The sequence below is a fragment of the Pseudopodoces humilis genome, chromosome 10, assembly GCF_049639895.1.
Source record: "Pseudopodoces humilis isolate 2021_Gansu_Grassland_sample_001 chromosome 10, ASM4963989v1, whole genome shotgun sequence".
In the NCBI taxonomy this organism is placed as follows: Eukaryota; Metazoa; Chordata; class Aves; order Passeriformes; family Paridae; genus Pseudopodoces; species Pseudopodoces humilis.
In genome coordinates, this window is record NC_142209.1 from 10958693 (window position 1) to 10975571 (window position 16879).

The 16879-nt window shown below is 37.0% G+C and overlaps 1 protein-coding gene across 3 annotated transcripts in view; it reads left to right on the top strand.

Moving 5' to 3' along the window:
• The window catches only part of VAV3 (vav guanine nucleotide exchange factor 3), a 153974-nt gene that overhangs the window by 99671 nt on the left and 37424 nt on the right, over positions 1–16879 (top strand). For all 3 annotated transcript variants that reach the window (XM_005520924.3, XM_014250905.2, XM_088060523.1), the window contains 2 exons: positions 552–574; positions 3543–3588. In XM_005520924.3, coding sequence (XP_005520981.1) covers positions 552–574; positions 3543–3588 — 69 coding nt within the window. The remainder of the gene's footprint in view (positions 1–551; positions 575–3542; positions 3589–16879) is intronic.

The window sequence follows — 16879 nt, forward strand, 5'->3', positions numbered from 1 at the left end:
CTTTTTTTTCCCCTAGTTTTTAAGTAGTACCACAAAATTTATACTAAAAGCAAATAAAGCACCAGTGGCGTCAGTCTCTTGTATACTAATGCAATGCTGAATTGAACATGAAACATAGAAGCTAAAGGTATGCATTTAACCTTGATACACCTTGTCACGCTGTGAAAAGACAGAGGGAAGAAAAAAAGTGTGTACTGCAGCTTTGAGTTCCCATCGAGGCGGTATTTATCAAGCATTTTTACAATGTTCTCAGGGTTTGTCAGGTGTGCTGTCCCGGCCTGCCGTGCCGCTGCTGGAGCGTGCGGGTGCCCCGCAGCCGGAGCCAGCCCCGGCCATGGGCGCAGCCCGGCGGGGCCAATGAGCGCCGGGCGGGCGGCGGGGTTTGCACAACAGCGCCCGGCGCGCCCGGGCTCTGGGGCGGCTGCACGGACCGGGTGGCAAAGGGAGCCAGCAGGGTTTTCTGTAACACCACGCAGCACAGGCTGAGATTGCTCTATAAAAGGTGAACGATTTGCAATCAATAATAATGCCAATTTTTACTTATGTTTCAGAACATGGAAACGTGAAACATGAGGTAAGGATTTTTCTTTTGCTTGTGATGTTTGTTTTGTTGGTAACATAACAGCTCCTTATTGCTCTGTTTACATGCTGATAGAGAAGTTACGTTTTTCTTCTGGATTTGCAAACAGATATATTTAGAGTGCTGTAGAAGTTGTCTAAGCAACAAGGTGTTCATGATTAAGTATGAATGTCTTCTCAAAATACAAATGAAACTTGCAGCGAAATGACAGTGCTGAAAGCACTGAAAAAGGTGGAGATGCTTTTTTTAAGCTACAGGTAAGAAAACATATATTGCTTCACCAGTGGTTGTTAGATCCTTATTGTTCCTAGACAAAATCTGGCTGCAGAGTTAAAAGTATTTTTTTCTTTTTCTCTGCCATGCCAGAGAACTGTGAGCTGATGAAGGATTGGTAGGGCAGGGTTTGTCTCTTCGTGTGAAAAGACTATGGTTGCAGAGGTATCTTGTGGTATGGAGTTTATGTAATCTGGAGAGAATGTTAGAATGGGACCTGAACAGAGGAGCTGCTGTGATGCACATTCTGTAGCTTGCTGTCAGCCTAGGAAGGCTGCAAGCCACCCTGGGTTATTTTTTGGCCAGCACCTGGGGCCTCTTCACTGCTGTATAGGAGGGCACAGCAGCTGGGTTTTGTCTGTCCCATCTCACAAAAGAGGTGCAGCACTTCAGACCTAGAGCATAATAATTTCTAGCATCTATTTTAGATCAGAAGCTTATAGTAATTGCTTAAATGACATGCCAGTTATGAACAGCATATGAGTATAAATGTTGCTGCTCTCCATAAGCATGGCTGTGTTTGATGTTGTTGCTGATAGGGGTAATGGGAGGATGTTATTGCTGACATGGCTGGTTCAGGGCTGACCATGTGCTCTCTGATGTTTGAGCTGTTTGGGTGTCACTGTAACCCCAGACAGCGGTGGGGATGGGTGAAGGCAGCTCTGCAACTTCTGGTGAGCTCCTGGCTGTGGGCCCCAGAGGGGCTCCTTCTCTGGGGGTGTTGCAGGGGAATCCTGTTGTGACAGGGTAGCTCTGGCAGTGGACAGGGCTTTCCTGCCTGTGCCCAGCCTCTGCCCCTGCCTGTGCCCCTGCCTGCTCGCCTCACTGCATCCTCAGCTGTGCCTCTGGCCAGGTGCTGCCCAGCCTTTCGTGTCTCTGCCTTGACAGATATGCTGAGTAAGGGCACTCTAAACTACAGGAATCACAGTGTGGTCCATTTGCCTGATACCCTTCCAGTCCTGCAGCTGGCAGGCATGGCTGGAGAGCTGTGAGCAGATCATCTACTGGACTTAGTGGACAAGGCTGCCAGGCTTCCTAAAGCTAACTGTGGTTAGCTGTTAGCTGTTTCATGCATGTCTGGATGAAAAAATAGGTATACTGTTTTTTCTTGTTGGGAAAATAAAGGCCTGATTTCTGGAGCTATTGATTTACTATTGCCTATTAAGTTGATCCAAAACATCAGGATTACATTAATTTTTATCAAGACTCCTATTTAAGTGTCTGCTTTAATTCTTTCTGTCCAGAAGGAGACTTAAGCATGGATGAGGAATTGTCACTTTGGAAATCAAGGATTTAGGCTTCATACCAGTAAAGTAATGAATCTACTGGTAATTCAGTATGTTTAAGGGTATTGGCCATGTTTTCATACAACTCAAGAACTATTTCCTTAAAACTGTTTTCCAGGCAGTCCTTTGGTGCATATGACTTGAGTTGTCACAGTCCCTCTGTTGTTTTTATTTCAATTTAGAATTTCTCTGTCTCCCTTTGAACTTTTCCAATTCCTGCCCCTTTTTCTTTCTTGTGCAAATCTGTGGCTGCTCACCAATCTGTATCAATCTGTACCAGTAACATGGTTTCCATCTTTAAAAAAGGATATAGGATATAGTTTCGCATTTTGTTTTTATCCAGTACTATTATCTTAATTGTGGCAGCAGCTTTAAATTTTTTTTCTATCCACTACAGATGAACTTGTATCCTTTCTTTAATTAGGCTTGTGGGGTACAGAGAGAATATGTCCAAGGACTCAAGAGTATGAAAACTCTTTTCAAACCAGCTTTTGATTTTGCTTGCCTGCTACAGGGCTTGGTAATTTGCTTATGCCTCAGGTTACTGCTTTCTGGCTTGCCTTGGTGTGTGTCCTGCATCAGCTTATATCAACGGCGAGTAAATCAGAGCAACCTAATTGTTCCCTTTGTTATGCAACATGCCCTTCTCTGCTTGGTTTGATTAAAAAATAAATAAATGCATGAACCATCATGCAAGTTGCCAGATAAAACAAGTTTGCAAAAGCAGATGAGTAGTTCGCAGATATGCATTATTTCACATTGAAATATCCAGGGATCCATAGGAAATGTCTTAGTGTATAAAATATAGAAAAGAAATCTAAATAATCAGAGTCTTGTCAGAGGGTTTCTGATTTCACACAGCTCTGGTTCCTCCAATTTTAGGGAGGCAGATAAGTTACTAAGTATATTTAGATACTTGCCCAGAAAATAAGAAAATTCAGCATTCCATGGGGAATTGTAGTTAACTTCAGTTTAAAGTAGAAATAGTGAATGTTTCTACCTTATTAAAGCAATGCAAGTGGCTTTGACTTTTGTGTTGGTGGATGTTATCTGGGGCAGATAATGCCAGACTGCATGCTTTTCCCATATCCTATTCATAAATGATTTAAAAATTTTGTTCTTAGTTTCAAAATATGTTAATGTATGAACAAACCTTCTATGGACTGAGAATCTTTTAGCCTAGTGTCAGAAAAAATGGGATATATGAAAACTCCATCAACATTACTAAGAATATTTTTCAAAGTGTGATCTTTCTACAAGATAAAGATAATTGTGTTGGTGGTTGGGGGAAATAACTTAAGAAAAGCAGCTTTGCTGAGTAGATTGTGGGAATGAAAGGATTGCAATGAGCCTCCATGAAAACATGTTTATTCATATCCTTGATTCTTGTTTTTGCTCTGCAGAAACGAACAAATGGAATTAGAAGAAGCTCTAGACATGTGGACCCAGGTTTGTGTCATGACTTTTTAATACTTAAACATTAAATAAAAAAGAGTAAGAAAACTGTAACTTGCTTTGTTAAGTTGCATTGTGAATGCTATTGCCATGCACACAATGCTGAGAACTTGACTGCTGAAGTCATGAAGGTCTAAAGCAATTGCTCTGTTTGTGATTTCAAAGATAAGGTCATCTGGTTGAACTCTTAATTTTTTTCCCCTTGTTTTTTCTTTAAGTAGGGCTCTGGTTCTATTGGAATAACAAAATGCCTCTGGGCTTTCAGTTAATATGATCCACCCTACTGTACTCAGTAGTTTTAAAAGAAATAACTAAGGGATTAATAGCAGACAGTTGCTTATAAAGCTCAGGCTCTAAGTCTTAAAGTTGTGGGTATTCCCAGCTCTTAACTGTAGTGATGCTCAGTGCTTAACTGTAAGAGTTGCCTTTCTGAGAGGCATAAAGCAATTTCAGTTTTATATTGAATTTCAAAGTGATTTTATTTTTCCTTTTTAGTTTATAGTAGATACTTCTGTGGTATCATGACAGTAGCAGCTCTTAAGAAAATGAAATGCTTGTTATAGGTTGTATACTCAAGTGGGTGAACATTTCCTCTAGAGACCCATTATGTGTCTGTATAAAATATTCAATGTTTTTCAGTGTAGCTGTGTGATATTTTTAGTGTCATTTTTTACAGTAATTACGTTTCGTCCTTTATGTTTCTTGTATAGTTTAATTACTGGAGATTTGTTATGCAGATATTATTTGGAATATAAGTAAGCTGTGGATTATTAAATATCTCTAGATGTGGACATCTGAGAATAGTTGGAGTTAAACATTAAACAGGATGGCAATTCTGTACACCACATTATAGCCTGGCAGAGCTAAGCACTTTTCAAAAAGTAGGAATGCTGGTTGTGCCACTAGCATTGCAGCTGCCTTGGCTTGGAAAGTCTAAATGTTGTAACTAGCTGAAGCAGACCACACCTTTCTTACTCACTTACCTTTGACATGTTTTGGAACACGTATCGTCACTTTGTTCCCTCTAGCAAAATAAACCTGCTTCATGATTCTAGAAATTGTTCTGTGTGTCGTGACGACTGCAGTCATAAAAGAAAAAAATGAGCACCCTGTAACTCTGAAAATTATTACAGTCAGAGGGGAAAACATCAAGGGTAGGAATTAAATAATGCAGAAGGGGATGATTTATTCAAGTGTTTGCTAACAAGACTGAGTTCTTCCCATTCATTGGTCCATGTTGTGGTGAAGTGTAATTGTGTGCTTGCAGAATAGTCCTTGTAGGTTCAGTACCTTTAAACAAAGCTGTCTCATACAGAGTCATAGAAGATCAAGTAATTTAGCTTTGAGAACTTCTTGAGTATACTGTGATTTTACTTGCTGTTGAAGTCTGATAGAAGTATTTGCAGGATCTTTGTATACAAAGATACTTTAAAAGTAGTTTTTATTGAAGACTAAGTATCACCAAAATCACCAAAAGTAGTTGAACTGAGTAGATGTTTAAATGCTGCATGTAGCCAATGCCTAAAATACAGTTCTGCTCACCCCCTGCCTTGCCCATTTACTTACACAGAACAGTTCTTGGAGTTGTTGGGATAGTATTGTTAAGAAGTTCATGGTCCTCGTAATATTTTTGAAAGCCAAAAGAAATGCAGAACATCTGCATGAACTTTAAATCCCTCTATTGGAGACATGGCTGTAGAAGACTTCCTACAGAATTACTTCTGACATTTTAAAGGTTTTAAATAAATAATAATGAGAAATATATTACATACTAAAGTGCTCTGTACACATACTTTCAGTTTTCAAATGAAATCAGCTTTTTGTTTTGCATTTTGTCAGGATAGGCATTCTCTGTCCTTCTGTAACTCAGTGGGTAAAACTTTTAAAGTCTGGTAAACTCCTGGCATTTATTTTGCATAATCTAAGTACTAGTGTTCATCAGATTGCACATTGCCTTGAGAGACAGATGCTATCCAGAGGGCAACACTTGGAAGGGATCAGTCATGTCAGGCATACATTAGTGCATTGAGCCTCAGAGTTTTCCAAAAGCACTGGCATGTGAAGTTCTGAAGAATCTGAGCACCAGGATGTTCTTTTTGCTGAGAGAGGTGGTGAAAAGGTTGACTGCCCAGACTGCTTTGTCTTTAGAAGGTTTGGTCTGCTGCTGCTGCAGCCACTGCTGCAGGCAGTGATGTGATGGTGCTGAGGCATGGGTGCTAGGCTAGGGAACAGACACTTGCTGTGAATCAATAACCAGCACCTGCAGTGACTAAATATTGATGGAGTTCGTTATCACCAGTAAATACAAATATTTTGGGTTACAACTTGCAAGATTGTTCAGTTAGGTCTGTCTTGGCTATTTCAGTAAAAATACTGAATAGCACGGTCAAGTTAATGCATTGGTGCTTCTCTTTTTATGCTTAGAGTCAAATTCAACTTTTGCTGATACAGCTTAGCCCAGAATGAAAAATCACTTAAATTTGATGAGAAGTAGTACAAGTTGAAAGATGGCCAATGGGAGGATACTGGATTAAAATATCTTGTTTCCTGCTGGTAAAGCTCATTGATGAAGGAACCTATCTAGCTGAAGTACCCTAAAGGCAATAAGTTAGTTTATGGCTTTTTCATTTGTTTTTCTTTGAAGTTGGTTTAAAAGTTTTGACAGTAACAGTTTCCTCCTTGAGATTTGCTTTGTGCTGAATAAGAAAGAAGGGTAGAAGGAAAAATGATTAATGGATGATGAGGCAGAGAACTTCCCTTGAAAGCGGTCATGAGAAAAACATGTATACAAAAAGAAAACTGCGCAGAAACTGTACAGGTGAAGAAAAGATGGGAAATCCTACAAAAATGGGAGATCCATTGGTAGATCCTACAAAATATGGCTTTGTTTTTACCCTCTGCACTGGGCCTTCAGCCTGCAGTCCAGTTGCAGAGAACCTCCTGAATTGCTTCATCTATGAAGTTTTAGTGGGACAGGTTTTAAATAACCTTTCTTTGGATTAAGCAAGAGATAATAAAAAGCATTGATGAAATGGACTGGTGAATATACCTGCAGCTATAAATCTGGGAAAAATTTGGTCTACAGCTTGCATATGACTGTAGAATGACATGATTCTGCTTAAAGACATTTGAGATGTGATCAGACTGGTGTCAGCTTTTACATGGAATGGGCATGTGAAATGATAATTATATGACATTTTATTCTCATGTAGGGAATGTGTTTAAGCATGGGTTTTGCACTATTGGCTTAAATGACAAATGAAGCATTCATATGTATATTCATAAGCACAAATTCTCATTGTGTGAATTTGAGAAAGATGATGCAGTCTGACCAATGTTTTTTAATGGAAATAATTTTGTATTTGTTTTAATGTGAGTAAAAATTACTGACTTTTTCAGCAATAGAAATAGTAGTGTATGTTTGCTGTCTTTTTTTTTTCAGTATAAAGAGTCTAAATGTGATAGATTCACAGCTTTGAAACTGGTTTTACTCTAAACACTTCTGCTAATACAAACATTGGAATTTTAATCTCTAGAGGTGTGAAAGTATATTTCATATCAGAAGGATAAACTTGGTAAAAATAGAACACTAGAAGTCTTATAGTCAAGATTCATTGTAGATTAAACTCAAAATCTGATCTGTGAAAGATCACTGCTGAACATGTTCTGACTTCTTAAACAGCTGATTTCTTTATAAGCAAGGATAAGAGATTAGAAAACCTCAGTTCTGAACTGAGGGCCAGAACCAATATTTTTCCCTTCACAGAAAATAAATTATTGTCTGACTTTTTTGGGATGAAGGGACTAGCGAGTCATGTATACAATGCAATAGCTTGGGAAAATGTATTTTTCAGCCCAGGAATTCAAAATTCAAATAATTTTAAAAAGAGATATTTGTATTTCTGGTTGGTGTCTGGTCCATACTTGCTTTGTGAATCCTTTAATATTGGTTTTACACAGATTATAAAAAACCCCTCAGGATCTGAAGGGAGTCACTGGGTTTATGGCCTGAAGTATATGCATTAAATAAGTAACAACAACAATCTGTTTAAGGAGAAGTACAGTACTGAAGATATGTTTATTTCATTAGCTATAGTGTTAAATAAGCTACTTTGTGCTTCGTATTTTGTTGAAATTGGATTTTGGAATCTTTTAACTTGGTTGTGTTATTGTTATATGTGTGTGATTAGTAATTAGTGAAACAATATTCAGGTGTTTGCACTGTGTGGTAGTATTTGCATCTTTGGAGTGAAAAATTAAGGGTTAGTGTGATATTGGCAGTTTAAATTTTCTTTTCAGTTAAGAATAAAGTATACTACACTGTGAGATATTTCAACAGATTCTTACACAGTGTGCTCTATGATATGCAAGTCTAACTCTCATTTCCATTTCAGTGCTACTCCCAGCATATGCCCAGCCAAAAGCAAAATCTGGCTCAATCTCAAATGCTGGGATATCCCAACCAGCAGATAATTCTTTGCCAAGTATGCAGTTGTTATAGATAAAACTACTCTTTAACTTAGAATTTGAAGCATGTTGCCCATTTTCTTGTTTTGTTGAGCTATCCAGGTACATCCTTAGTAGTTCTGACTGACTGTTGTCTTTCTCATTCACCCAGTATAGAGAATACCCAGTTTCATGGATGAGAAAAGATAACCTTCAGCATGAAGCCCAGTGCTGAAAACAGGCATTCAGGAGTTTATTTCTCCACTTCAACAGTGGCAGCAATTACCTGGGATTCTGGCTGTGGTTTTGGTGGCCCAGTACTAAGTGGCTGTCAGTATCAGAACTGAGATACAGTTGAGAACAAGAATTTTTCTTGGTTTTGAGCCACAGAACGAGGTCTACAAAAAAAAAGGCATTGAACAAGCCCCCAGTATTTCATGAGGAGTTGACTGATGTCATTGATAGTATCTCCTTATTAGGATTGTCTTCATTAGGATGAATTAGACCAAGTAGCATATTTTCGCTTTGGTAAAGGAATTCTTGTATATAGAACCAAGAAATACATTGATAGGTATTTTTCATATACTTTTAATACAGTTATTTGATTGTATTTCCTGTAAATAAAATGTAGGAATGAATAGCAATGCCTCAAGTACTAGAATATACGTATAGCATTCTTTTCCAGCTTTAGATACTGTTAACATGGAATATAATGATGTACTTTAATGGCTGGAGAAAATGAGTGTGACTGTAAATTAAATTGAGGAAATCCAGAAGGAATACTGAAGCAAAGAGAAATATTTCATGAAACTTCCTCTAGTGACAAAATAGTTGTTTGACAAAGTTTGAGGTATTTTATAATGTTTGTGGAGAATTTTAGATTTACTGAGTAACTTAAGACTTCTCTGCATGGTAATTTTTTAAGCAAGCTACAGAACCAAAAATGAGTTTTGATTTTATATATACATGACACATGTTTAACTTTTGGCTGGGTTTTATTCAGCTATGGATACTTCTTCATTTTCTACACAGCATCTAAGCACTTTGTTCAAGGTACCTATAATGTACCCAGTACATGTCTCTAGGAATCTGTGGAACAGAGAAATTTCAAGTCAGAATGGGTTTAATGGGGCAGCTGGGAGCACACTTGCTGCAAAGAGAACACTCCTTGGCAGGAGAGATGTGATACTGCTTACCGACACGGTGTGGAATCTTAAGTTCCAGGGACTTCGATTGATTGTAGCTCTAACCTGACCATCTCTTGGTATTGATAGACATGTTTGAGTGTGTTTTACATCAGTGGCTGGGATGGGGTTGGTGTTTGAGACCAGAGTCAGTGAATTTCTTTGTGGTCCCATGTCATGGGACAGCTTCTCTCAGCTGGGAAGTAAATTCAGAGATACACTGAACTATGTGGCCTAATTTGAGAGATCAAATTAATTTATCTCACATATTTATTAAAAATACATATTACATTCAAGATCTTTGCCTTTTTTTTTTTTTTTTTTTTCCTCTACTGTGCTTCACAGAATAATGAATTCATCTTTGTTTTGTTACAAGAAAAGACATGTCTAATGTTTTGCACCAAGAAATCTTCCACTAATGCATTTCTGGAAGGTGAAGCAGAGTTTCGTCTTCCAATGAAGCATTTCAAATGCAGTTTAATGATTTTTATTTGGGTTGTTTTATTTTAAATTAAAATTATTTTTACATTCCTGTTGGGGAGAATTATTTGAAAGGTGCCTGTCCCCATGGCATCTCAGCAGTGAGCTAGCATTCAGAGAAGAACATAGCCTTTAGCCTTTTCTTTTAATGAAACATCAGAAGACCCAGATGCCAAAGGGTGAAATGTATTTATTTTGTCAAACTCTTTCATCCTTGTCTGGTTGGATTGCAAGATTAGTTTGTAGTTGAGTGATTTAAACTCTTTTGTCTTATTGGATGTGTTTTTGGAAATGTCTCTGTATCTTAAGCAATTAACATTTTATTTTTCTCTTAGAGAAATTATGGTATTCAATACATGCTTAGCCATATACTACTATAATTTTTAAGCTGAGGCAGATTAAAAATCCTTCAGTATCTTTCTCTTTCTCTGCATAAAAACACTCAGCATCAAATATTAAACCAAAATGTCACTGTTTAGAGATAACTGCAAGGAAGTTGTCAGGAAGAAAAAAGGAAAAGGTCAAGTAGAGGTGGAAAAAATAGGCATACAAATATGATGGATAAAACAAAAAATTACACTGTTTTTTATTTAAACACACACAAAAATCGTCCAGCACTATTTAAAAAAAATGAAGATACCCGTGCCAGCAGCTATATGGCCCAAATTTACCTTTACTTACCTTGGCAAGTGGAAGAGAATTGCTTGGTATTTGGTAAAGTTTATTGGGATTTACTAATCTCTTATTCATCTTCAAGAGGAAAATTGCCTTTACACATATATTTTCATATCTGATTTTAATCTTCAGGGTGCTGTAATTCTCAGAAGGCAAAACAAAGATAATAGGGCAATGAATGATTAAAAATAGTCAAAAGTAACTGAATTTTAACAGTACTCCAAAGCATATGGTTTCTTTTTTTGTGGCTCACTCATTTAACTAAATCAGTATTTGATCACTACTTCAAAGAAATTCTCACACAAAGAATTTGGGAAACACTGGAAAATTGAAAGAAGCCATCCCATGGGAGAAAAAAGACTGCTGAAAATTCACACAAGAGAAGCTCCCAGAACTGCCTCTGCCTTTTGCCTGAGGAAGGTTTTAAAGCTTGGTAGAAGAAGCCAGAGGCAAGAGCCTGAGAAACTGATGCTGCTTTTCAGGAGAGTTTTTAATCTACTCACCACTTTGAGATTCCCAGAGAAGGGAACAATGAGGCTGAGTTGGGCTGCAGGCCAATCTAGCTCAGGATCTCTCCAACAGTAGCCAATTAAATGGATGCTGAGGGATAGAATTTGGGGTAAGGTACTATGGTACTTCTGCTTGTGTTTGTTTCTTAGTTCTTAGTTTTCCTTCCATATATTTTCATTACCACTTTTTAAACCAGTCTAAAATCTTCACAACATCCTTTACCTGTCACTCTCATAATTAGTTGTGTGAATAAAGCACATCTTTTTGTTTGCTTTTAACCTGCTACTTATTACTTTGATGCCTGTAAGTTTTTGGATCAAGAAAATTAATAACAAATAAGGAAATAATTAGTACTTTTTTTCTGGTCACTGTTATGCCACTCATGAGTCGTCTGTCATGTCCCCTCCAGTCATGTGTCCTCTAGCCTGAAGAGCTATTTCTTAATTCTTCTGATACAGAAGCTCTTCTGTATGTCTGAACATCCTGCTTGCTTGTTTGCATGCTTCTAGGTCCAAGAGTAGTCAGTCTTTCTAGTTCTGTGTCTACCACAAGAAATTTCTTAGTGTTGGTACAGAGCAGAAGTAGATTATGATATTGAAGAACTGTTTTAAAAAATACTTAGCAATTACTCTGAGATGTGTTGTCTCTGTGATGATACCTGTTTCACACTCCATCATTATATATGAATATTCAGTCCATATGTTACTTTAAGTCTTTTGTTAAGGTGTGACCAAATGGCCTCCAAAGATCCTTCCACCCAGAGTTACTCTCCAATTTTGAATTCTGTTGTTCATGAAATCTTCCTTCAGTCCTTTGCAAGTAGTGTTCTTCTTAAAGGAATACTTTTACACCTTCTCCAAGACTCCACTCTTACTCCCATTTCAATAATGCTTATTAATTTTTTGGACAAGGAAGGGCCACGGATTCCTTAGGACATTCCTTAGGACCTTCTGGACATTGTCTTCTATTTGAAAAAATTACTGTGGATCCAACCTTTTATGTCCCGTACTTTTGTTGTTTATTTACTGGGGGCCGGGGTGGAAAATTTTCCTCTTACATCATGTAAGCTGGAAGGGAGCCTCACTGTGAATCCTGTTAAAATTATTTTTCTAATCCACATTAACATATAATCCTGCTTCTTCATTGTCTGCCTTAAAGAACTCTAAACAATGTCCCTGAGTTGTTTTTAAAAAGTATTTGTAGTCCTTATATTATCCATATACTTGTAGATTCTGTTTCTACAGTTGGCTTTAGCAGTCTGCTTTGTACAACTGTCAGATATTTGTGTTGAGACATCTACTAACTACAACTGAGTTTCTTTAAAACATTTTCTTCACATATAACTGCCTATTTTGATGGTACTGAGTTGTTTTAAGAAATAGCTTGTAGATCATAATTATCAGCCCAGCGATGTAATGTTTGAATTTATTTGGTACTTCGCATTTTTAAGTAGTCACATTATAAAACTTGATCTGATGGATTTTTCAGTAGAATCAATTTATTCAGTTGTTTTAACCCTTAGATGTAGTTTATTCAGGAAGAAAAGTTAAAGTCCTTTTCTGAGGCATTAAGTGAAAGAACTTGGAGTTCAGCCCTCATTGCTGCTCTTGCTGACCTGCAAATAAATAGAAGACCTGTTCAGTCTTGCTCTTCTTATAACTTGTGTTTCTTAAGCTTCAGTGTGCAACAGGGAATTAAAAAGTAACTTCATTATCTGATACCTTGAAAACGTGCCTCAGTCCCTTAACCTTAGAGGTTATTCTTTAACCAGCCTGTTTGGAAGAGGGCATGTGGGAGAGGGGAGAGCTTAAGGCTCTGTCTTTCAGTTCAGACAATGAAGTGTGATGTTTACTCTTCTTGGACTGTTTTCCTTAATTGGGTTTGACAGCAGCAAATAGCATGAAATATGGTATAACGAAAGCTGCATGTATGGATCACAGCTTTCCTTCCAGAACAATGTTACACTCCTGGCAGTAGCAGTTTTCTTGTGACTGGCAGGGATCATTTTAGTATGTTGGAATTCACTTAATGCTGATATATCTTCTAAAACATTTTATTCTTTATTTCTTCTTTACAGAAGAACCTTCAGGTTGCCCTATAATTTTCACCCTCAACTTTTTTTGCTTTATCATGGGGACAAGAAAGGCTAAAAAGGAAAAGAGTATGAGGCTTAATGATAGGGACTTAAAGCTCCGACTCCTCCTGTGCATTGTGTGCCAGTTTTGTTATTTGCCTGTTTCTGGTGGTATTGACTTAAACCCTGTAATTGTGTGTTGCTCTGCACAAGGCTCAGGCACCTGAGAAACACTGAATGATCAACTAAGCTCAAAAAGCTGATGCTGGGATTTAAGTGTCTAAGGTGTATTCTTTCTCAGGGCAGTATTCTGGGAGAAAGAACCAAGTCTGGATGTTCTGCTGGTGTCAGTTTGATCTCTGGTGATTCTTTGATGTAACTACAGGCTGTTGCCACAAGGTGTGGTGTTTTTTCCCACTAAGGCGTCCCCTTACTGCCTTTCTTTTGAATCTATGGGTCACCTGGTCACAGGCTAAATAACTTCAGTGAGATAATGGCAAACTGGTCATGGGAGGCAGCAGCGGTAGCTGCAATGAGGAGATGAGTGAGATAAGCCATCCTGACTTAACATGGGATATCAACCCACATGCTTTATTGCTTTTGGGTATGGTTTATGTCTTAACAAATCTCACACTTTGCTGGAGTATATAATCCACATTCAGACTGGAAACCACAAATGGAAGGAGAACTTTCACTATTGTGCAGACGAATATATGAGGGTTTCCTTGACAAGGAAGGAAAGAAGCAAAAACATATAAGATGCAGTGTGATCACAATGACAGCATTGATTGTCTTGACAGGGACTAAACTTGATACCTATTTTTACTGCATATATGATAATGTACCAATAACGTCTTGATTTTGCAACAAAGATCAAGTGATGGATTTAATTTCAAGTATGCTTTCATTTTTGCATGTAAAAGAAGATCATTTACAGCTTATAATTTATTAATCATGTAAGCAATCTTCAAGTTAAGAATTTACTTATGTGTAAACATAGAAAATTCATCTACTTAAATTTGTAAACTATTTTGAAAATTTTTACTAAAAATTGAAAATATTGAATATTGATGAAAGGGAGTATGTAGAAACAGTGTATCAGAATGGTACAAAATTTTTCATATACTAGTTGTGCTAGTAAAGGCTGACATAAATGAAGACAATAAAAACTTACGTGTAAGATATATATATTTTTATACTCATTTATACTGGATATTTTCATTGTAGTCTGAATGCCTTTGTCTAGGTATATCTGCTAATTGAGGCTAGGGATACTACAAATTCATGGGAAAGCTGGAGGCATCACAAAATATGATAAGATGATAATTTTATAATATAAAAAAAAACAATAAGTTTTTGTTGATTGCCAATACTTCATATATGCAAAGTGTGCAGCATAAAAACAAAATCCCAAGTATATACTATTTAGGGATAAACAATTTTAACTGCATTGTGGTGTTAACAGTGAAATACATATTCATCCTTTTCTACTTTTATAGCACAAATACTTCGTAATGAAAACAAGTTTTACTATCTTTTCTCAAAGAAAATTGATTTGCTGTAGCCTATACAGACCAGAAATAAGTAGGCATATTTTTTAAGAGCAGGTTTGTTTTAGCCAAAACAATGGTGTCTTTTCATTGTTTTAATATAATTTCATAATTCTTGGCAACATTTGTCTACTTTGTTTGCAAAGAAGATGTATAAGGTGTGATTTTTCTTTTGCATGTGTGCTAAGAACTATCAGTAAAAGAGGTATCTGATGTAATCAGGGTAGAGGCTACAGAGAAGAAAAATTGCTTAAAGAGTAAGGTCATGAGAGTGTTTAACTTGAAAAGCTGAAGGATTATACAGCATTATGAAGGGGGTGCGTGCAGGCAAAATTATTTGTCGTGTGCTGGGACCAGCCTGCTTTGCCAGTCATCAGCCACTTGCCTTTCATGTTCTGTAATAATTTAAAATGCTTCTCTTGCCAGAGAATTTAATTCTTGTAAATAACAGAAATGGGAGACTAAGGCCTTTCATCTTAGAGGCAGGTGCTATTAGTCAGTACTGAACACAAAAGAAATTGCAGGAAAGAGAATTAAATTCTTATTTTTGCAATTCTTGCTGAGTAAAATGTCAGAATATTTTCAGCAATGTGTGTTTTTAAATTTGATACCTGTGAAAGATTCTAGGTTGCATAGCTATGTACTTTTATGGATTATATGTTGTTTTTAAAATTACTCATTCTGTGAATTCTCAACTCTAGAAAAAATGCCTTGGTCCTGTACAAGATTCATCACATTTTGCAGTATTAAATTCTGTTTCCAAAGTGAGGTTCCTGTTTTCAAGTGTTTTTCCTCTTACTGGTTGCTGCCGAATTATCCCTGGGCATAGGGAAGTCAGGGTTTAAAGTACAGCTCCAAATAAGTACTTCTCTGGAATAATGGACTTCTATATTCCAAGATTTGTCCCTGTTTTTCAGAGCCTTTTGCTGCACATAATCTACTGACACACCTTCACAGCTCATCTGTAGTATCTGCCCAATGCAAGTTGTTGGTCCCGCAGGGCAGGTGCATGTTTGAACATATACACAAATTAGAATGCCATGCCTGTCTATGGCATCACATTAAAAGATGTGATAATTAACACTGGTTAATCTTCATACCATGTGGTTTTATAAAAAGCAGCACCACATGTACCACACTTTCTAATTCATATGCCAAAACTCCATTTTACTTAATTAAAAAAAAAATTAAAGAAAAATAAGCTTCTTGCTTTTGAGGCAACATAATTTTTAAAGTATCCCTAATTCACCTCCTAGACTACATTAAAAGGATAATATTTCATTACTTTGTCGAAACAAATGAAAACTGTGTTTTTGAACCTGATTATTCTTTGCTTTTTATTCCCATGAAACATTTAACTTTCAGCTGTTTCTAATGCCTGTTCAAGGTGCTGAGACTCTTTTCAATCCAGGCAAAATCCCTTACTCTAACAAAGATAGCTGCCTGTGTGACTACAAGTAAGGAGTAGTTGCTTGAATAAACATTTGAAGTAAAAATTGTACAAAACTGCAACACCTTTTCCTTAACCTTTGTTTGGACGAAAATCTGCTGTGGAGAGGAAACCAAGGTCTGTCAGTGAAGGAAAAATAGTTTTTGCTCTTAATGAATCACAAAAAGTATGTGGCAATGACCATTAGGAAGTCAGTGAATTTCTTAGCTCTCTGCTTTCTTTCAGTGCAGTCATAGAGAGAGGAGTCCTCTTTTGAGAAATTACCTGCGTTTGAGTACAAAAACTAAGACATAATTTTGGAAGTGCACAATAACTTTCTGTTATTTTAGACATACTTTCTTGGATTTGCAATCTGAAGTTCTCAATCTAGGACATGTTCAGGTTTTATGAATTAATATGGATCTACAAACACAAATGTATGTATTATAGAGGAAGACTGATCATTTGAAAGGTGCAAATACAGCTTATGAAAACGCTTGCTGGTTGGCATTTCTAGATTCTTTCAGCAGTGTACTTGAATAATTTTATATTTCTTTTGTGTTGTAACATTTTGTCACCTGACTTCCCAAAATCCTTATAGTTTCTTTTCATTCTGCTTTGTGACACAAAAGTAAATTAAACCTCAGGAGTGAATCGGTGAGAGTTATGAGCAGAACCATCCTTAAGGGCATGAGAGACAAATGGTCATTGGCCATCTAAATAAGAATAGAGTAATTCCTTTCCCAAAAAGCAGCCCTTGTGACTTTCCCTTCTGAAATTTAAAAACATGGCTCTTCAGAAATGTTTTTGTAGTGCCAGTTTGTTGTTTTTTTTTCTTGCACAGAGATTAGCTTCCAGGCTCCTTAAAATGAGTGTCAGGATGTGCCAAATGCCCCTGCTTAAGGAAGTAAGAAAATGCTTTCTGCTGGAGTTACTT